Raw genomic sequence first — 22,802 nt, forward strand, 5'->3', positions numbered from 1 at the left:
CTGAACCTGGGGAAGAATGAAATAAAAGAAATTGCCATTCTTTCTCTCATGAAGTGAGTCTGTGACTGAAATATTTATAGAAAAAAGTGTAGGCATTAGGTTTCGCACACTTTAGAAATTAATAAAATTTCAATCTAACTAAATTATCCCAAGAACCATGTAAGGACTATCCCATTTCTATAACCTGAACTACCAACTGTTGAACTTTATGTACTCTCTGTTTTCCTTCCTTCCCCTTGTTCTTTGCTTTGTTCTGACATCATGGTCCATCCCACTAAACACTCCTGTCTGTCCCTCCAATAACCAAGATCCCTCCCTCATTGCACCTTTCCAGTGAGGAAGCCAACAACTGGGACTTGCCACCTTCTAGCTTGTAGACTATTCAGGTATCACATCTTCCCTGTCTGTCCCTTTTCCTGTCTGCTTAAGGATATTCTCTAAGATAAAGCTCTTCTTCATTTTCCAGTATGAAATGCTTCTCTCTGTCCCTGCGTTTCTTGCCATCGCTAGTCTTAGTGCATTGCATGGGGTCATCCTTAGTGCGTTTTATCACAGTGTCTGGGAGCAGACTCAGGCCTTGATATGCTGTGTTCTCCTGGGGCTCCTGGAAGTGAATCCTAGTGGGAGAATGTTGTTTCAAACTTATATTTTTATTATGTGTTTGTGAGTTGTGTGTGTCTGTGTACATGTGTAACATTGCTGGAGAGGTTAGAGGAGAACTCAAGGAGTTGGTTTTGTCCTTCTACCAAGTGGGTTTGGGGGACTGAACTCGGGTCTTTAGGTCTGGTGTTAAGTTCCTCTTTACTCATTGAGTCATCTTGCTTTACTGTCTTGAATCTTGATTCATCTAGTCATGTTGGTGTTTGCTATGTTATATGATATGAAGTTACAGTTTTCCTTTTGTGGCTTATTAATCATCTCCCAAGAAAAACAATCAGTTATTATACCCATTATTCTGTCCTTATCTTGTCTTTACAAACCAGTTGTCCTGGTGGAACTCAAGCTATACACTACCATGTTCAGCTCTCTCATTCTCTTTTCCTTCTCCTCCTCCATCTTTTCTTTCATTCTTCCCTCTCTCCCTCCTTTCTATGTTCCCCCTTCCTTATTTTCTCCCTTCCTTTTTTCAGTTCTTTCTTCCTTTATTATTTCCTACCTTCCCTCCCAACTCCCTCTTTCCCTCATCCTCTATTTCATTCATCCTTTCTCTTTGTCTTTTTGAAACAGGGTCTCATATAACCTAGGTGGGCCTTGAACTACAGATCCTCCCAAGTGCTGGGATATTACAGAATGCCACCATACACTGCTTTTATAGAAAAAATTTTACACCATCTTTAAGCACTGTTTTTGGTTATTGGTGCTCATACAGAGTTTCTGATATGGTAGTTCAGCTTATTTTTTCCTGTCATGAAATTAAACCAATGATCAAATCCCAGGATTGACCCTCTCCAACTGATCGCTTGTTCCATTGCTAGACCCTTTAAACCTTATCAAGAGAGAGAGAGAATCACCTCATGCTGATATTGTGAAAGTTGAAATGAGATTATTGATGAAGTGTTTAGCAGTAGAGCAAGTGGTTAGGAATGTGAGTCATATCATAGAACAGTGAAAACCAGTTCCTGAAGAGGCTGGTGTGTGATTGAGGGGAATTGTGCTTACAGTCACAGCTGTAGTGTTTGCTCTGTCACTGGTTCTCAAGCCTGAGTGATGTTGTCAGTCATCTGGGCAGCCTGTTCATGAATGGATTCTCTGCACTGACTCCCAGGTACTTCGGTACAGTGTCTGAGAAGACCACCCAGGGATCTCCATAATAACTCTAGAGTGAACTACTGAATTCCCCCACATTGGGACTCATAGTCCTTTAAATAAAAGCTTTAGGTTGGTTTCTCTATCAGGTGCAAAGTGCAAGTGAGATGAGGTATTTTTAGGAAAATTCAAGCTGAAATGGAAACAGAGAGTATAATTTCAGGAACAAAATATTTTGTGAAGAATCTCAAAATTCTGCCGTCCAGTGACTTTTCCTCTCTTTAACCTTAGGATGTCTAGGAGGGGACGGACCATCATCTTCTCCATTAATCAGCCCCCGTACCCCATCTTCAGACTGTTTGACAGCCTCACCTTAGTGGCCTCAGGAAAAGTCATGTTTCACGGGCCTGCGCAGGAGGCTTTGGAGTACTTCAAATCCGCAGGTATGGCTGGCTTTGCTGTGAGAGCTCCTTCATTCACGGGATCTGGATCAGAACAGGGGTTCTTAGGAATGCTGCTTGGTCCTCATGCAGGCTTACTGTGTTTGGGCTTCTCCATTTTAGTTACCTTTGGTTAATTTGGTGACAGGATTCTGTTATTGTGCAGCACAGGCTTGCTATGCAGGTCTCCTTCCTTTCTCCTGTCCTGTATCATGCCTGTGTCATAGGATTTTTACTGAGCCTCTTGTTCTGCTTCTCAGTGTGGTGACCTCTTAATTAACTTGTTGGCCTCAGGCCCAGTTATCCATCACTAGAGCAGCTTTGAAAAGGCCCAACATCATCGTATTCAGGCTCACATAGCAAAAGGTGGTTTTTAGCTTTTCCCTAGTGTCCTGATTCTGAGGAGGTGTGGAGACCTTACTTAACTTAGTAGTAACTTTGCATTTCAGGTTTAGGCAATGCTTAGGGGGCTCAAGTCTTGCTTCTGTGAATTCATGTTTTTGGTCTGCCTGGCTTTTTCACACTCAGATTGGATGATAAAATATTTTTAATGGTTCATGTAATCAATTTCATCTTAGAGAAATGTGGATGCATTTATGGATGATTGTCTCTGACTACAAATATAAATTAAAATATTTGCTGTCCATTGTTCTTTGTTATTGCTTAATTTTTGTCATTTAAAAATTTGTGAAAATTTGTGCATCTATGGAGTCCAATAAAAATTTAGGCCTAATTCAAATGATTCTTTCACAGGAAGATTTCACATGTCTATGCCTATGTATAGTCTAGGTCTATGACCAAAAACATATGTATATGATACGTATTGTACACAATAGAGACTGTGAAGCAGATATTGTTACACTAGTGTAAGTGTGTATATAATAGGAAATGATAAGTAGTGGAGGAAGAGAAAAAAACAGAAATTCTTAGATTCTGTCTCCCCAAACTTTCCTACGCTTTGGAAGAGGGTCCTCACATTTGTGATCTTGGTCTGTCTTTTTTGTAGGTTACAACTATGATTCTCACAACAACCCTGCAGACTTTTTCCTGGACATCATTAACGGAAGTTTCTCTGCTCTATTAGACACAGAGGAAGACGGCCATGATGGTACGTGACTTTTCTAGAGTCACAAATTTTTGTCTAACTGATTTCATTAAAACAAAACCATGTGTCTCATTAGAATATAATTTTTATATTAATTAACTGTCCTAAAATTAGCTAATGGACATTGGTATTAGTTAGTGTTGGGTGATTTTTAATTTTAATTTACAAAAGAACATTTGTATGATATCGTCACAAGGGAAATCTTGGTTTAAAAATAAATATACCTATTGTCAAATTATTCTTTCTACTGTTTTAGATAGGGTGTGCTTACACAGAAAGACTGGCCTTAAGTGTGCTCTTTCTTCCTCACCTGCCAAGTGTAGGTATTACAGAACTATGTCACTATACCTGCCTTTGTTTATAGCATTTGATGCTTGATAATTTATATATTTGCATATACATTTGCATATATATTCACTTGAAGCAAATAGCAGAAAACAGACTTTTATATTAAAAAAATATAGATCCATAAGAGAAGGAGGACTTTAAGAATTGGGGTCTGGTTTGGAAAAACCAGTCATTCGGTTTGTTGTATCTATGGGATAATGACAGTAGTCCAGTCACTTTTCTAATCTGTAAAGAATTGTGCAAGAGTAATATTTTTATTCTCAAAACATGATGGGTTGAAGATGTAGCTCAGTTGGGAGAGTGCTTACCTAGCACACACAAAGTCTTGAATTAGGTACCTAGCAGCACATAGCAGAGTGTGAAGATTCATGCCTGTAATTGCAGCACTTGAGACAGAAACAGGACCTGGAGAAGTTTAAGGTCACCTTCAACTTTCATAGCAACTTTACAGACTGTCTAGGTACATGAGGCGGTCTCGAAGAAAAATTGACACATAATTTATGTTATTCATGAAAAGTGTCTCAGAAAAATCAGTTAAATTATTGTCTGTTTCTTGTCTTTATTCCCCTTTATCCCAAAATCGAGAAAGATAAAGACCTTTCCGAGAGACAGCACCAAGTCACAGAAAACTTAGCCAATATGTATGCCCAGTCCTCCGAATACAGCAAAATGAGAACTGAACTGGATCCACTCTTGGGGAAACAGAATGCAGGGAGGAGATCAGTCTCAGAGGCGATCACATGTGTCACCCCTTTCTGGTATCAGCTTGGATGGATTATCCACCGTTCACTTAAAAATATCAAGGGTTTTCCACGGATCATTATAATAAAGGTAATCTGATGAGTTATTTTAATTGTATTGTGAAAAACTCACATGGAAGCAATGTGTTTCTGAGTCAGTTTACTGCAAGGACACACTTATCTTCTGCTTCCTTCCATGTCTTTGGCATAGAGAAATATTCAATAAAACAAGTAGACCACTATTAAGTTTTTACTCATGAAAACATTTTCAGTGGTTGCTTTTTATTAACAGGAACTGTAATGAGTAATCCAAGTAGAAACCTTAATTCAAGGAATGAAAACAAGAAACTCAGCACACCTTGGAGTTCCTCACACCTGTCTGCTTTATTTCATCAGTGCATCCTACAAGTTCGAAATCTAGGAATGAGTCAAGGAGGAAAAGACTTTTTCTGATGTAATTTTCCTTGTGAGGGGATGGATGGTAACCGGATAAACAGATAAAACTGTAGCCTGTCAGATGAGGGAATGGACTTGGAGAAGGTTTAAGTAGAGAAGGGTGGAGATGACTGGAGAAGGAAAAGACGGTTGGTCTGTGGTTGAAATCATGTGGTGAGGAGACAGGGCCACAGAACAGCTCTGCCTGAGCATCAACTGCCTGAGATGAGCCCGCTGCAGAGTGTTGTTCCCTCATCAGGAGTCCAGTGTGTGAAAGCAGTAGCTACTCAAAGAGTGCAGCTCACACACACACACACACACACACACACAGAGTAACTGGATGAACAATGCTCTTCCCTGTCAGCCACCTGGAACTGGGAGGAGGTGAAGTTCTACTTTTCTTTAAACTGGCTCTGTAACAAGGATTATCATGACTTAAAATTTTGTTATTTTAACCTAATGTCACACATAAATGTGGTTCTTCCAGCTCATTGGACCACCGCTTATTCAGTTATTTTTTATTTTATGATGATGATTATTTTGCCGTGTTAGTGTTTGATCCTGGACCAGACCATGACCATTAGAGGGCAATCACTCTACTGTGACCTACATCCCTATCCCTGTCCAACCAGAATTTATAGTCAGTTCTGTTGTAAGTGTGCTGTTGGTTTTTTCTCAGGCATTTAGTTTCTGTTGAATACTGAAAGGTCATGTGCTGTTGACTTTAATGAACACCACTTACTTCTTAACATGTGAGCTTCCCTTCTCATATTTTAATGTTGATTTCTTCCCTATGTGTATGTGAATATTCTGACCATTTGAGTTATACTGTCAACTGCTCCAAATACTTTGTTCTTTATACTTGGGCTTTTGTGTCATTAAAGGGGAGCATTTTTATGTCCCATTTTTTGACAACAAAAAATTGATATGAGTTGGAAATGGGTGAGTTACATTCATTAAACAGATTACTCATTGTTTAATACTGAGGCAGTATCATAAGGTAAGTAGTGTATGTGTTTATGTCTGTGTGTGTGTTTTAGCAATTGCAATTAGAATTTGAAGACTAATTTTTTTCAATTTTTATTTATTTATTTATTTTTATATATGAGTATTTTGCCTGTATGTTTAACTTTTCGTCATGTGCATGCCCATGGTGGCCAAATGAAGGCATCAGATCTTCTGAAGCTGGAGCTACATATGGTAGTGAAGGATCATTAGGGTGCTGGGAACTGAATCCCATGTTCTCTGAAAGAGCAGCAAGTGCTCTTAACTGCTGAGCCTTATCTCCAAGCCCTGGGATTTTGATTTCTAATTTATCAAGTTACATGGTAGAGTGCTTTCCTTAGATCATAATATTCTACTTCTAAAACATTATCAGAACAGTAATGGAATCTTTCAAATAAGTTGCAGCATCTTGTAGTCTTGCTCCTTTACTAAGTGAAGCACCATTTAAAGCCATTTTAACCCAAAACAAAGCAAAGCAGTGCAGGCTACTGGTGACTGTGTGCACAGACTGAGTAGATGGAGAAGATGAAGGTCTGGAGGAGCTGGCAGCTTAGATGCGACTTGAGCCCAGCGTGGTCTGATTAAGGTTGATGGAGCAGCAATGACTGATATGATAGTCAAGGGGAGCATCGAGGGACCCAGAGAACACTGTATGATCACTTTGGTGAGAGCAATAGTGCTGGTTCCCACGCAGGCACAGACTTCCCAGAGGTGACACAGGTGAGGACCACCTCACACCTCTTCTTACCACACAAAATCCATTGTTAGGAACTGTGTTGTGAGTCATTTTTAATTTTGTTATTTGGTTTGCACCTGAGGGGATTAGCATTACTGTGTGTTGTGAGGGCTCTGTCCCCCTGGCCCGGGGTGCACTTGTTTCTAACTCTAAGAGTAAAGAAAGCCTGAATTAGTTTGAGCCACTTGAAGTAGAAAACTGCACATGTTCGCTGGCACCAGAGCTGAGACTTCAGTTTAGGTGAAGACTTTCTGTCACTTACCTGGGTTTGTTCCCAGAGCTCCCCAGGCGCCTGCATTCTCTCCCACCCGGTGTCATCCAGGTTTTAGTTCCTGAACTGAGCCCTTCACTGTCCATTCCTGCTAGAGCACTGGGAGAAGTCTTAGCTTTTCCAGGGTCTGCACTGTTGGAGCCTCAGATTGCAAAGAACTGCATTTTCAGTTTAACATACAAGCAGTCTGGTAGCACATGTGTTTTATATACTTCTAGGAATTCTGGTTAAAATACAGTGTTTATCTCACTGGAGAGATCTGATCAGGAAACCATATATCTTAAAATAATGAGCAGTGTGTAGAATACTACTTTCCTCTAATGGAAAGTCTTCCCTGTATTTTTTTTTTTTGAAAGGCAACTATCACAGCCATAGTGGCTCTCGTTTTGGGTACAGTTTTCCATGTCCTACAGAATGATTGCACTGCCGTCCAGGGCAGGTAAGAAATTGAAAAAATGCTGTTACTTTGATCAAGCTTATATAAATACATCAAGAATTGTAATTCATGATAAGAACAGAGTCATGTTCTATTATGTTGTAGAGCGTACACTGAAGGGTGAATGGAAGAACTCACTTTTTCACATATGTTTGTGTGTAGATAGTATGAAACTACACACACCACACATTTCACATTTTACCAGTTTTATTTTATGGAGTAGCTTCATGTTATGTGACTATCATCACACTTGATATGTAGGTAATTTTTCATCTTTTTGAATGGGATCCTGCATTTCTGAAAGAAGACACTCCACACTACTCTCTCCTGATTCCTGGCATCAACCATTTTATTTTCTGTCATTGAACATGACTAACGTGGGAACCCTGAATTGGAGTCACATAAGTATCTATGTTCTGCTGTTGTTTTGATATGGGTTTTGTTTCTTTTGGCTGTCTTCTTTCCATTAGTGTAATGTCCTCAGGGTTCCTCTAAGCATGGCACATATGGGGATTCCTTAGGTTCTGTACGGCAGAATATGCCAGGTTGCTTCCCATTCATTGTGGCTCTCTGTCATTTTTGGCTACTATGAACTATGCTGCTGAGCCTGAAAGTCCATCTGTTTGAGCTCTGCATTTTTCTCTTTAAGGTAGAAAGCTAGAGTTGTCAAATCATAGCCCATTGTGTTAATTGTTTGAGGAGCTGCTGTCCTGTCTCAAACTTTACTGTGCTATTTTATATTCTCACCAGCACAACACAAGGGCTCCAATACATCCACATCCTCACTCAAACTTACATTCTTTCTTCGTTTCGATAAGATAGCTAAGAAAAATAAATCACATTTCATTGGACGGTTTATGAAGTGTCTGTATAACCCATTTTCTCATTTTAAGATGGATTTTTTTTCTCTCCAAGATTATTTATTAATTTATCTAGTATGTGTATGTGTGTGAGCATGTGTGTCCTACACCAAGGACATGGAGGTCAGAGGACAATGGAGAAGAGCTGATTTCTCCACCATTTGCGTTTCAGGGACTGTATTCAAGGTCATCAAGCTTGGCAGCCGTCATCACAGTGAACCACTTCACTGACCCTTAATTTTTCTCCACTAAGTTATTGGTTTTTTTTTAATTTCTAAGATGTAAATTTCCCAATAGATAAATGGTCCACATATATTTCTTCTCTTTTGAATATTTAAAAATTCTGTTTATAATGTCTTAACTTAAAGTTTAAAATCAAGGCATTTTCAAAATATATGTGTTTGATTGACACAACATCATTTATAAGCAACTGTCATTTAGCAGCTGTTGTTCCTTCCTCAGACATCAAACAATTCAAAGACAACACAATAACATAGAGTGTCCAAATTCTCTGTGTATTTTCCATCATTATGTGACTTTATTTTAAACTCTATTTCTTTTATTTTTATTTTTACTTTTTGGTTTCTTGAGTTTCATAGGGATTCTCTGTATGTTTGGCTGTCCTGCTACTCACTCTGGAGACAGGCTGTCCTTGAACTCCCAGAGATTTACCTATCTCTGACTCCCAAGTGCTGGGATTAAAGGTGTATGCCACCACATCCAACTACTCTATTTTTTTCTTTTTTCTTTTAATAATTTAATCCTTTTTTCTCCCAAGCCTACATATATTTTTAAACACACAGTAAACTGTTTAGAGGTTTTCTTCAACTTTGAATCTATCTTTACTATCTCTCTCTCTTTTTCTGACCACATGAGTCTTTAACTTACTAAACAATATGACTAGGATTAAAGTCATGGATTTGATGACTGGATCTAGCCCATTCCTTAGCTTTTTTCTGAGAGTCTAGCCTCATGGCAGGGGTACTGGCCAGAACCATGTTTATTGCCACAACTCTATGGTGTTTCAGGGTCCCTGCCACCACCAAAAAGTATGCAGTCAGCTTTTCATCAACACTATTTAAGTGTTTCGTGGCAGGACCTCTTAAAAGAACTGCAAAAGCTGAGTCAGAAAACCTCTCTAAAATGAGAATGTTTGCCTCTAGCCTGCAGAGCTCACCTGAGAAAGCGCTGCTACCAAGAAGCCATGTTTCACTCTATTCTTTTCTATCTAGAACAACTTACCAAGCTCTCTCAGGCTTTTAATTGGATTTGATTAGCCCCACTTCAGCACAGCATTCTGTTGACTGAGGTTTCTGTCCTGCCGGTTCCCGCAGTCATTAAGTTAGAAAGAAATCACACAGATAATGGAGTAAATCACAAAACAAAGCAATCCCACGCAAACTTGGAATTAAGATTAATAAAAGGGTTATTTATTTAAAAAGAAAAACTTACAGATCACCGTTCTAGACAACAGCCTCCTGAAGGATCAGGAAAAGTGTCTGATAGCCAGAAGCGGAATCCGAAGAGAGAGAGAGAGAGAGAGAGAGAGAGAGAGAGAGAGAGAGAGAGAGAGAGAGGGTTGCCGCAGCTTATTTTTAAAGCGAAAGATACCACACCCCAGTGGGCTGGTATCTCAAAGGCTATTGGCTGAAGGAGCAGAAGGTGCTCCTGCAGCACACAGAGGCCTACACTAATTATAAACTGGTTGGCCTATTAGTTCAGGCTTCTTATTGACTAACTGTTACATCTGAACCCATAATTATTGTCTATGTTAGCCATGTTGCTTGGTACCTTTTATCAGTGAGGCATTTTCATCTTGCTTCCTCAGCATCTGGGTGACGACCAAAGACTGGGCTTTTCCTTTTCCCAGAATTCTCCTGTTCTGGTCACCCCACCTATACTTCCTGACTGGCTACTAGCCAGTCATCATCTTATTAAACCAATACAAGTGACAAATCTTGACAGGCTATACCACCATTGTCCCTCGAAAAATGAAACTTTTAGTTTCAAGTCCATTTTGTTAGATATTATGATAGCTACACCAGCTTGTTTCTTAGGCTCATTTGATTGGAAAATATTTTCCCAACTGTGACATGATTAATAAAAACCCTGAAATGGATATTGGGGTTCAACCTGAAGACCAGAAAAGAAAAGCAGCTGTCCATTGGCACTTACCTTTATCTCAGTCCAAAAATGGCAATTCTGCCTCCAGGAATCCTCACAATGAGGCTGTGCTGAAACTGGTCTCTTCCTGGCATATATTCCACTCAAGGGCTGGGACTAAAGGTGTGTTCCATTGCTTCCCAGTTCCCATGGCAAACTAGTGTGGCTATTGGGGTTAAAGGTGTGTGTCACCACTGCCTGATCTGTAAGGCTAACCAGTGTGATTCTTTTACTCTCTGATTTTCAGGCAAACTTTATTTATTAAAATACAAATGAAATAACACTACATTTGCCTGTTTTGTCTAAAATAAAAAAGAAGGCTATAACTAATATAAGAAAAACTATATACAACAAATCTAATAACTAAATACAGTATATACAGGCAAAAAGATGTATATTCTGTTTGCATTTCACAAATTCAGAGAAAATACTCAGTATCTATCCTATCTTGGTGATTCCAAAGTCTTGTACCTAGTATACTTTCTATCATAAATTACTTTCTGTGTCAGGTAAACAAGGAAAACTATAACTCTCATTGTCTAGTCTTCTACTCCCTCAGAGATCCAAGAAGAAAATAATATTAAATGAGTAAGAAGGAAGTGTAAGCAAGGAAATTACAAAAATAAAGTGCGAAATGACAAAAACATCTGGCTGTTTGGACAGTACCCAAAGGTCCTCTGCAATGTTGGGTCATCTACCTTGGGCCTAGGCCTAATATATCCAGAAGACTATCTTGTGAAAGGATATTCTGAAGTGCTGTTCCTCTTTGTCTTGACAGTGTTTGACAATCACTTTCTTTGGTGTCCTGCTTGTCCAGTTAGGACAGCATATTGTCAGCATTTGAAGCAAGGGTATTTTCATGCCCAGGGGTTTATTTTTGCCACAGAGAAATTAAACTCGATGAGGAGTTTCTTCTACCTCAGTTCAAAAATGATAATCCCACCTCCAGGAATCTCAGATTGAGATTGAGCCTGAGAGCTGTCTCCTTCCATTTTATATTCCTTTCTAGTGCTGAGATTAAAGGCGTGTTTAAACTACTGCCTGGTTTCTAAGTCAAACTAGTGTAGCTAGTAGGATTAAAGGTTGTGCCATCACTGTCTGGTGTTTATGGCTGATCAGTGTGGCTGTTTTACTATCTGATCTTCAGGCAAGCTTTATTTATTAAACTACAAATGACATATCACTATACCCAACCTTTTACTTGGAGGTAATATCTATCTTTGAGGTGTGTTTCATGTATGCAGCAGAAAAATGGATCCCATTTTTTTTATCCATTCTGTTAACCTCTGTCTTTTTGGCAAGTGAATTGATGGTGTGGGAGAATTGTCTGTATTCTGTCAATCATGTATTTTAATAAAACACTGATTGGCCAGGCAGGAAGTATAGGTGGGTCAACAAGACAGGAAGTAGAGGCGGGGCAATGAGAATAGGAGAAGGCTAGGGAGAAGGAAGCTTCCTCAGCCATTCCTGCCCAGATCATTGAAGAAGCAACATGTGAGCTACCCAGTTAGAAAAGGTACTGAGCCATTTGGCTAACGTAGATAAGGATAATGGTGTAACATAAGTTATAAGAGCTAATACTGACCTAATGGGCCAATCAGTTTATAACCTAATGTAGACTCCGTGTGATTTTCTTTGGGACTCACTGGCTGTGGGGTACCGGGCGGGACAGATACCCCAGCCAGCCAGCCCTCATGTTACACATTGATATTAAGAGATATTAATGACCAGTGTTTGTTAATGTTATTTTTTTTTCATTTTTGGTAATGATGGTGGTAGAGTGTATGTGTGTTTCCATTCTCTTGGGTTTGCTGCTATGAGGTTATCTATTGTCTGCTTTTGTAAATACAGCTAATTTCCTTGGGTTGGAGTTTTCCTTCTAGTATTTTGCACAGGGCTGGATTTTTGGATAGGTATCATTTAAATCTGGTTTTGTCATGGAATATCGTGTTTTCTCCATCTATAGTAATTGAAAGTTTTGCTGGGTAGTCTGAGCTGACTTCCAGGGTCTCTTAGTGTCTGCAAATGTCTGTCCAGGACCTTCTACCTTAAGAAGTCAGGTGTAATTTTGATAGATCTCCCTTTATATGTTACTTGGACTTTTTTCGTTGTAGCTCTTAATATTCTTTCATTCTGTATATTTAGTGTTTTGATTAGTATGTGGTAAAGGAACTTTTTTGGTTCAATATTTTTGGTGTTCTGTAAGCTTCTTGTATCTTCACAGGCATGTCTTTCTTTGGGTTGGGAAATATATGATTATATTGAATATGTTTTCTGTGCCTTTGAACTGGAGTTCTTTACCTTCTATCCTTGTTATTCTTAGGGTCAGTTTTCTTGTGGTGTCTCACATTTCCCAGATTTTTTTGTGTTATGAATTTGTTGAACTTAACATTTTTTTGAGCCATGAATCTATTCTCTATTGGATCTTGAAATCCACAAAGTCCCTCTTCCATCTCTTGCATTCTGTTGATGATGCTTGTATCTGAAGTTTGTGTTTTTCATTTCCAAAATTCCTTCTGTTTGTGTTTTTTTTATTGCCTCTGTTTCAATTTTCAGGTCTTGAACTGTTTCCTTCACTTGTTTGATTGTTTTACCTTGTCTTCCTTTTTTTCCCCATTTTTTGCTTTGTTTTTCTTTCCCTCCATTTGTTTATGTGATTTTTTTATCTCCTCTTTAAGGGCTTCTATTATCTTCATAAAGCTATTTTTAAGGTTGTTTTCTTTTGCTTCATCAGCATTGGGATGTTCGGGTCTTGCTGTTGTAGGACCACTAGGTTCTGTGGTGGTATATAGCTCTTTTTATTGTTGACTATATTATGACACTGCTGCTTACCCATCTGGGTTTGGGATAGTTATGGAAACAGGTGTTGCTTCTTGTGATGACTCCATTGGGTGTAAAGGTGTATTAGATCCACCTGGAACAAAGGTTGAAGAATTCAAGTCTGTTACTTATATCATGTTAATGAAGTTTCTTGCCTCCCCCCTCCACTTTTGAAGTGAAATATATAAGTGAAAAATAAATGGAAAATAAATTAGGTAGATTCAGTATTCACTGAATGTCCCTCCCAATGCTGTTCTGTGTTTTTGTCTCTTATTTATCTTATACCTCTATTCTCTTTGTCTAATAATTCTAATCCTCACACTCTTACCCCAGAACATACAAGTTAGGTTGAAGCTGGTTTTCTAGAGATGTCACCCAACGTGACACTTTTAACAACTTTGGTGCCTAGATCTAGCCTGTTGCCCAGTTCTTTTGGCTGGTGTGGGTTTTATTTGTGTCTATGGGGGGAGTCTATTCTTCTGACTGGTATGGGTTGTGCCTGTGCCTATGGAGTTTATTCTTCCAACTGGTCTATGTTTTTGCCTGGGTGTTCTTCCAATTAGTGTGGATGGTGCTTGTGCCTCTAGGGACTGCTGATGCTATAGCAATGCTTGATGTGGGGAGGGAGGATGATATGTTCAGTGGGTTTTGGTGGCAGAGTGAGTCTTATAGGTTATAGAGTTCAAAGGGTGGTGGTGGTAGTATGTTGGAAGATGCTGCTTTCTGGATTAGTTCTCAGCCACCCAGCTAGTTTAGACCCAAAATAATCACACAGAAACTGTATTAATTAAATCACTGCTTGGCCCATTAGCTCCAGCTTCTTATTAGCTAACCCTTACATATTAATTTAACCCATTTCTATTTTTATCTGTTTATCACCACGAGGTCATGACCTACTGGAAAAGTTTTAGCATGTCTATCTCTGGGGGTGGCTTTCTGGCATACTCTCTGACGTGACCTTTCTTTCTCCCAGCATTCAGCTTAGTTTTACCTACCTAGTTCTGTTCTGCCCTTACTATAGGCTCAAAGCAGTTCTTTATTCATTAACCAATAAAAGCAACACATAAACAGAAGGACCTCCCACACCATTTCCTCTTTTTTGTTAATAAAGGAAGGTCTTAATTTTAACATAGTAAAATTACATATATAACATATATAACAAGACAAATATCATGCAAGAATTACAGTTACAATATTTATTTTATCTTTTATGATAACTAAGGAAAACTATAACTATAAATTCTTCAACTCCATCAAAGACTCCAGAAGGATATAATATTACTTAAGTAAACAGGAAGTGCATTGCAAGCAATTTCTAAAACTCTAGAGTTGGCAGAGACATCTTGCTACCTGGTCAATCACCCAAAGTTCTTCTGTACCATTGGGGCATCCATCTTCAGCCTATTGGCCCATACTATCCAGCAGATTTTTCCATAAAGTGGGATTTTTCAAAGACATTTCCACCTTTATTGGCAGTTTGTCAGTAACTTTCTTCTGTGTCCTAAAGAATGTCTGGCAGACTCTTTCATGAAGCAGGAATCTCAAAGGATCATCTCACCTTTAGGCAAGTTCAGCAGTCATTTATCTGCAGGTCCTGCATGTCCAGCTCAACATTTCAGGCAAGAGCAGTTCCTTGCCCAAATGGCTAACAAACCCCATAAGGTGCCTCTTTGATGCCCATCTTCCTCTTGAAGTAGCTTGTGCTGCCAGGAGCAGATGTATCCCATTGTCATGAAAAGTCCTAAGTTATTAAAACATTTAAATGCCATATTCTGCAGTCTTTGAAAGGTTTGAAGATACCTACCTATCTGAAATACATCTCTGTATACCTAGAAAATCTAACTAACATGGCTACAAGCTTGACTATTATAGATGACTCTATTTACCTGTATTTCTCAATTATACATTACATTTTAAAATGAGCTGCACAAACAATACCTTAATCAAGAGAAGAAATATACATATAAAAAATTGATCTAAAATTTTTATCAATAAACCAAGATCCATACTAATGCAAAGTATCAATTTCTATAGCATGTTTTCTTTTAAATGTAAAGAAACATTTACAAATAATATTTGGGAATATGGGTGTGGTTCTGTCCAAACTTCTTTCTGCTGTTTTTTGGGTGAAATAATTATTGAGGGGTGTTCAAGGCAACGTTTCAGGGGATTTTGTTTTATCAAACCACACCAGTCTGAAAACAATCCACAGGTTCTCATCCTCTGTGAAAACAAACTAAGAATCTCTTTTCCAAAGCAGCATATCCTTAGACCCAACTTTGGAAGTCATGATACCTTTATAATATACATGGTTGGTTAGCTTAGCAGCCCATACAATGAAATGTCTCTCTGTTCTTAGATAATTCACAGTCAAAAATTTCAAAGATAAAACAATAATATACATAATCCAGACTCTGTGAATTTTCCATCTTTACATGATTTATTTTTCTTTACTTCTTTTAATCTAAGACTACATGTACTCTGTCTCTTTAAAGAGTTTACCCAATTTTTAAAGCATTAACTTTATTTTATGGCTCTCTATACTCCTTTTCTTCTTTCTTTAAAACTTATGTACATTTGTCCAACACTATGACTCACCTGGATTTGTCTTTATTGTATATCTATAATTCTTTACTGTCCAGGAGCACATTTTAAAATTCTAAGCAATTCTTAAAACTTAAGCTATGCCATTACTATGGTACATATGGTACTTTCTGCTTGACCACCTAGTCCAGCATGATGGAGCTGTTCACACCTCTGAGAGTCATGTCTCATTGTGTCTCAGATGTGTCTCATTGTCATGCAAGGTTCTCAGTTATTATTTTTCTATTTTTCCATTCAAAAATTTACACTTCCTCCACTCTTCCCATTCCCCTCCCACTCCACCACTCTCCCTCCTCCTTCCCATCCCTCCTTAAGAGAGGGCAGTGAGCCCTGCCTTGTGGGAAGTCCAAGGCCCTCCCTGCTATACCCAGGCATAAGAAGCTGTGCATCCAAATAGACTAGGGTCCCAAAAAGCCAGTATATGCAGTAGAAACAAGTCCCAGTGCCTTTTTCATTGACTTGTCAGTCTGTCCCCATTGTCAGCCTCATTCAGAGAGTCTGGCTTGATCGCAAGTTCATTCACTCCTGGTACAGCTGGATTTGGTGAGCTCCCATTAGAACAGGCACTCTGCCTCAATGGGTGGACCAACCCATTACGGTCCTGACTTCCTTGCTGGTCTTCTCCCTCCTTCTGCTCTTCAACTGGACCTTGGGAGCTCAGTCTGTTGCTCTGATGAGGGTCTCTGTCTCTATCTCCATCCATTGCTGGATGAAGATTCTATGATGATATTCGAGATACTCATCAGTGTGATAGTGGGGCAAGGCCAGTTCAGGCACTCTCTCCTGTGCTGCCCAAGGACATAGCTGGGGACATCCCCATGGACACCTGAGATCCCCTCTAGAGCCAAGTATCTTGCCACCCCTAAAATGGCTCCCTTAATGTAAATATCTTCTTCCCTGCTTACTACTCAGCAGTAAAAAACAATGACATCTTGAATTTTGCATGCAGATTGATGGAAATAGATAACACTATCCCGAGTTAGATAACCCAGACCCAAAAATATGAATATGGTATGTACTCATTCATTAGTGGACTTTAGCAATAAACAAAGGACATTAAGCCCATAGTTCACAAGCCTAGAGAAGACAAATAACAAGGTGAACCCAAAGAAAAACATATAGATTCTCCTGGAAATTGGAAGCAAATTTGGAAGCAAAACAATTGGAAGCTGGGCAAAAGTTGGGTGGAGATGGGGTTAGAAGAAGGGGTGAGGGGGAGAGAGAAGGGAGAAAGGAAAGATTGGGAAGAGCTTAGAGGAGTGGGAGGGTGGAGATGGAAGAAGTTCTGAGTTATTAAAACTTTTAAATGTCATATTTTGCAGTCTTTGAAAGATATGAAGAATGCCTATCTGAAATATATCTATGCACATCTAGAGTATCTAGCTAACATGACTACAAGCTTGACTATTAAAGATGACTCTCTATTAACCTATATTTTCTAATTATACATTACATTTTAAATGAGCTACATAATCACAATACTTTAATCAAGATCAGAAATACATATACATATAACAAAATTGGCCTTAAATTCATAAATAAAGCAAGATCCATATTAATGCAAATTATTCATTTCTTTAAAATATCCCCCCTTTAAATGTAAAAGAACATTTATAAACATTATTTGGGAATATGGGCATAGTTATTTCTCTCCAAAGTCTTCCTGCTGTATGTGGGTACTGTTAATCAGGTCTTTCATGGTATATCCTGTATGCTAGGCTCATCTCAGTCACCAGGTGGTCAAAGTAACTTTTTGAGGGTGTTCATGGTGACCTTTCAGGAGGCCTTGGTACATAAAACAATATTCACCTGGAGGCAATCCACAGGTTCTCATCTTCTGTGAAAACAAAAGAAGAACCTCTTTTCCAAATCACCATATCCTTAGATCCAAATTCTGAAGGCAAGATACCTTTATAATATACATGCTGGTTTAGCTTAGAAGCCCATACAATTAAATGTTTCTCTGTACTTAGCTCCTTCACAGTCAAAAAATTCAACAAAACATAATAATATACAGAATCCAGACTTCCTGTGAATTTGCCATTTTTACATGCTTATTTTTCTTTACTCCTTTTAATCTATCACTATCTGTACTCTGTCTCTTTAAAGACTCTACCCCCTGTTTTAAAGCCTTAATTTTATTTTATGACTCTCTATATTCTTTTCCTTTTCTCTCCCAAGCCTACAAAACCCATACAACACTGTGACCCATTTTTAGATATTTTATGTCTGAATCTGTCCTTATTGCATTGTCTGTAATTCTCTACTGCCCAGGAATACTTTATGCTTTGTGATTTTAAATGCTAAGTGCTTCTTAAAAACTTAAGTTACACCATTAGTATGGGTAATATGGTTCTTACTTTTGCCTGCCCAGTCTAAAACTTAAGTTGCACTGTTATTATGATAAATATGATAGTTTCTGTTAGCTCTACACAGTCCAGCATGGTGGAGCTGCTTACATCTCTGAGCCGCGAACACTGACCAACTTCCAGGCACACATCTGGTCCAAGGTGCCATCAAGCAAGCCGGAGCAATCAACTCACAAACCCCATCCAAATGCTCTGTTTCCCACAAGAGCCAGAGGTCCCACTAGCAGCAGAGCCCAGAAAGCTGACATATTAAAACCGCCACTTTTTCATGCTGTGGCTGCTGAGCCAGAAAAATCTCTCTGTGGCACATGGACAACAAAAATGCAAAAAGATGTGTATCTATATTTGTGTCTAGAATTCCTTTTCAAGCCTTCTCAGGTTTTATGTGGAGTTAGCCAACCACGTTGAAGCACCAATTCTTGCAAGGCAGAGTGCCAATTGTTACAAGGAGGAGGGTCACTTGTTCTGTCCCAGCTCCCTGGCTAGCTTACACCAGAAATAACCACACAGAAACTGTATTCATTAAAACACAGCTTGGCCCATTAGTTCTAGTTTCTTATTGGCTAATTCTTACATCTTAATTTAACCCATTTCTATTAGTCTGTCTATCGCTACGTGGCTGTGGCTTACCTACAACATTCTAACCAGTGTCTGTCTCAGGTAGGAGAACCATGGTGTCTGTCACATTGCCCTTCTTCCCAGCATTCAGTTCTGTCTTCTCTGCCTACCTAAGTTCTGCTATATCAGGCCCAAAGCAGTTTCTTTATTAATTAACCAATGAAAGCAACACATGAACAGAAGAACCTCCTACACCAGTGTGTCCTGAGGCATGTGGAAAACAGAAGAGGGCATCATATCCACTAGAATTGAAGTGACTGATAGTTGTGATCCAATATGTGGGTTTTGGCAACTAAACTTTGATCCTTTGAAAGAGTAACAATTGCTTGTTACTGCCAAGTCATTACTGCTTCTTTGTCATCATCATTGTCTTCCTGCTCAGTTTGTTCTTCTTTTTAAGAAAAATTTGTATGACTTTATTTAATCTAAAGAACAATATTTGTTGTAAGGAAACCATCCTAATGTTGAATTTACTATTTTTTTTGCCCCCATTTTCTCCCTACAGAGCTGCCTTGCTCTTCTTGCTCACAAGCTTTGAATGTATCACAGGCATGACTACAGGGGAGCTCTTTGTGATTGACAGGGATCGCTTTCTGTGAGTAGCCCCTGCTCAGATAGCAGGCATTCGGGGTTGTTGATCAAATTGATTACATTTGTAGTTGAGCTTAACATGCTATCTTATGAAATATCAGCATTTTTCTTTTCCATTTAGCAGAAAAGTAAACAAATAATGAAAGTTTGTGTTCATCATTGTTGTGGCCCCATGCATTTTGAAGTATAAATATTACTAATATTAATGAAAAATAAATGGGTAATTAAAAGCAAAGGTGTCTGATGCTCAGCAAATATTTCAGATTTGGGGTGTGGTCCTCAGAATTCAGCAGACAACACAGCGGTAGGGGACTGAAAATCACAGGAAATTCGTGAACCCCCTAAAGAGGATGTAGGGATTTCATAGAGCTTAAGTGTAGTGGGTTCAGCAGCACATTCGAGCTGGAGAGGGACAGTTGCACAAGAATCACAGTTCTCCTCTTGATGGAGGACTAGAAAGAGCCAGACAGTAGCTATTTAGAAATGAGCTGTTTTATCTTCTGTGTTTTTTAAACATGGAAGATTTTTTTTCTGTTGGTCTCTGATTAGGATTCATTGTTCTCAAAGATGGCCAAGATTTGCCTCTAAACATGCCAAGAAGAGGAGTCACCAGAGAGGAGCTGAGGGCTCCACTCAGTTGGTAGAGTGTTGACTTTGTGTGCATGAAACCCTGTGTTAAAGTTACAGTACCACAAAACACCGAGCATGACTGTTTCTGTAATTCCAGCTCTTGGGACTCTGGGGGAGGCAGGAAGTTGGTCATTCTTGGCTACATATGGATTCTGAGGCCAGCCTGAACTAGTGATTTGTTCTCAAAAAAAATAAGAGATACAATGAAGTTACTCAGAGGGGAAGAGCTTGAAATTTGGAATGACTTAGAAGAAGATATCAGGAAGGAAAGATTATATTTGGTATTGGTAAGGATTCATGGTTGTAAAGAGAGATTATTGAAGGAATACATCTGCCCCAAGTGAGAGCAGCAGAAGAGAAGGTGGTGTCCTGAAGCTGCACTGTGACCTCAGAGTGATAGTGTCACCTTCTTCATAAGAACTGGAAGGAGAGAAGTCTCCATGACCATGGTCTGAGGTGAGGTACGAATGAGCTGCTCCTCGGGGAGCCAGCTTCAGTGGGCAGAGACTTGCGGAGAGTGGGCACATTGGGCTGTTTCTCTAGAAGGGCTATTGTGTGGCCAGAGTGGAAAAAATAGAGGACAATTCAGTAGTGGGGAGAATCGTAATGAGAATGTCATAAGGCTGATGACCTAAAGATGCTGGTCCCTAAGCCAGGGACATGTATGGACATCAGCATGGAGAATAGGGGACACTGTCCTGTGAGGCTCCCTGTCATCACAGAAGTCAGTGCAGTCAGCATCTCCCCTGTGCCTTCTGGACTAATCTAAGGATGTATAATGTGGTCTTTTTCTCTATAGACATGAGCACACCAGTGGATACTACAGAGTGTCATCGTATTTCCTTGGGAAATTGCTGGGTGACCTGGTACCCAGGAGATTATTGCCAAGTATTATATTTACTGTTATAGTATTCAGCATGACAGGTAAGTGACAAAGCAAGAGAATGTGTGTTTACTCTTGGGGGGAGCGTGGCTTGGTTTGTACAGATGTGACAGGACTAATGTAGAAGAGCAAGAGTAGAAAATCATGTCTTCACTGTGTGCCATGTAAAACAGATGTTCAGTGTGAGGAAAGTCTCCAAGACTTGTTAACAAAATACTACAAAAGCTGTTTATGAAACCGTGCTAGAGATTCCATGGACTATAATGAATGTATAAATAGCATACACATTTGAGACAGTGCCAATGGAGCAAACAATTATTAGATATCTATCCATAAGTACTGTAAATGATTTATTTTTCCTTTATTTCTTTGTTTTTCTGTGTGTGTGGATGCACACACACACACACACACACACACACACACACACACACACACACACACTAAGTGAATGAAGCTCCTGGGGAGGCCAGAAGAGGACATTAAATCACCTTGAACTGGAGTTCCAGGAAAATATGAGCCACAGTGTAGGTGTTGGGAACAAAATTTAGAGCTTCTGCAATGACAGCACATTATTATGGTGTATTATTCTGCATTTCAGTATGTGCCTCTATATGTAAATAAAATTAGAGAAGATGATAATATGTTATATATATGTATTGTGTAAAAGAAGTTAAATGTGTACAATGTCTTATGCTACCTAATTTTACAAAGAGAGAGGATAATGAATTTGAGGTTTGATGAAATTATATAACATATATAGTTTTTTGAAATATGTGTCCAGATTCATTTGTTCATTATGGTTAATGAGCCTATTTGTTCAGAATTTCCATACTTTTCACACACACTCTCTCTCTCACCCACACACATCTAAATACACACACATACAAACACATACAGATGTATACACCCACAAACACACATATAAATGCACACAAAGCACACACAGTACTACACGCAGTACTACACACACACTCTCACACAGATACATTTTCTAATATAAACCAATACAGCTTAGACTTTGTTTTATAGGAGACTGTTCACTCAGAATTACTCAATTAGGCCATGGGATGGTTGTGGGCAAAGGTGCTCTTCCTGCAAGTCTGACAATCTGAATTTGATGCTCAGAATCCACAGTGGGGAAGAGAGAATCACTCCAGAAAGATGTTCTTTAATGCCACACACACACAACATGGCACATGCATACCATGGCACATGCACACCATGGCATATGCACACAACAGCATATGCATACCATGGCACATACACGCTATGGCACATGCACACCATGCCTCATATACACCATGCCACATAAATAGTCACAGACACCCATACTCGTACATGTACCATACACACCATGGTAATCATAACAATAACTACTAAAACAATTAAGAATAGAACTCAGCTTCCCAGGCTCTAACTTGTGTTCTTTTGACTATTATAGAAACAGGACTCTGCATGGCTCATAACATTAGCTCCATAAAAACTACAAATCATCTTCTGGAGCCCATTGCCTTCCTCCATAGCAGTTACATGGTGATTTCCTAGGAAAAACTAAAGTTGGAGGCATTCTCCTGTCCTCCAGATATTAAAGCCACTGCAAGGTTGTTTAATCCTTTCCTTAGACAGCTTTTAGTATGTCAAGAAGGGAAATCAGAGCAGGAATTCAGGGCAGATACCTGGAGGCAGGGAGTGAAGCAGAGTCTGTGGAGGAGTGCTGCTTACTGGCTTGCTCCTGATGGGTTGCTCAGCCTGATTTATTACAGATTCCAGGACCCGATTCCCAGGGATGGCATTGCTCACAGTTGAAAGGATCTCCCACATAAATCCTTAATCAAGAAAATGCACCCACAGGCTTGTCTATAGACCAATATAATGGAGGCATTTTCATTGTTGAGGTTATCTCTTCCATATGACCCTAACTTGTGTTAAGTTTACAAAACTGACTGACACACTACTGACCCCATTATTTTTAATAGCACAGTTATGATAAACACAAGGAACT

At 39.1% G+C, this 22,802-nt stretch overlaps 2 protein-coding genes across 14 annotated transcripts in view; both read left to right on the forward strand.

Annotated features, from left to right (window-relative positions):
• LOC125408670 (ATP-binding cassette sub-family G member 3-like) overlaps positions 1-22,802 on the forward strand; it is a 53,220-nt gene that overhangs the window by 20,043 nt on the left and 10,375 nt on the right. For all 13 annotated transcript variants that reach the window (XM_087908794.1, XM_087908791.1, XM_087908796.1 and 10 more), the window contains 6 exons: positions 2,038-2,189; positions 3,193-3,294; positions 4,229-4,470; positions 7,183-7,265; positions 19,202-19,291; positions 20,717-20,841. In XM_087908794.1, coding sequence (XP_087764920.1) covers positions 2,038-2,189; positions 3,193-3,294; positions 4,229-4,470; positions 7,183-7,265; positions 19,202-19,291; positions 20,717-20,841 — 794 coding nt within the window. The remainder of the gene's footprint in view (positions 1-2,037; positions 2,190-3,192; positions 3,295-4,228; positions 4,471-7,182; positions 7,266-19,201; positions 19,292-20,716; positions 20,842-22,802) is intronic.
• The window catches only part of LOC125408675 (ATP-binding cassette sub-family G member 3-like), a 238,081-nt gene that overhangs the window by 20,027 nt on the left and 195,252 nt on the right, over positions 1-22,802 (forward strand). The window lies entirely within an intron of this gene.

Source organism: Myodes glareolus, chromosome 8 (genome assembly GCF_982192425.1).
Source record: "Myodes glareolus chromosome 8, mMyoGla1.1, whole genome shotgun sequence".
Lineage (NCBI taxonomy): Eukaryota > Metazoa > Chordata > Mammalia > Rodentia > Cricetidae > Myodes > Myodes glareolus.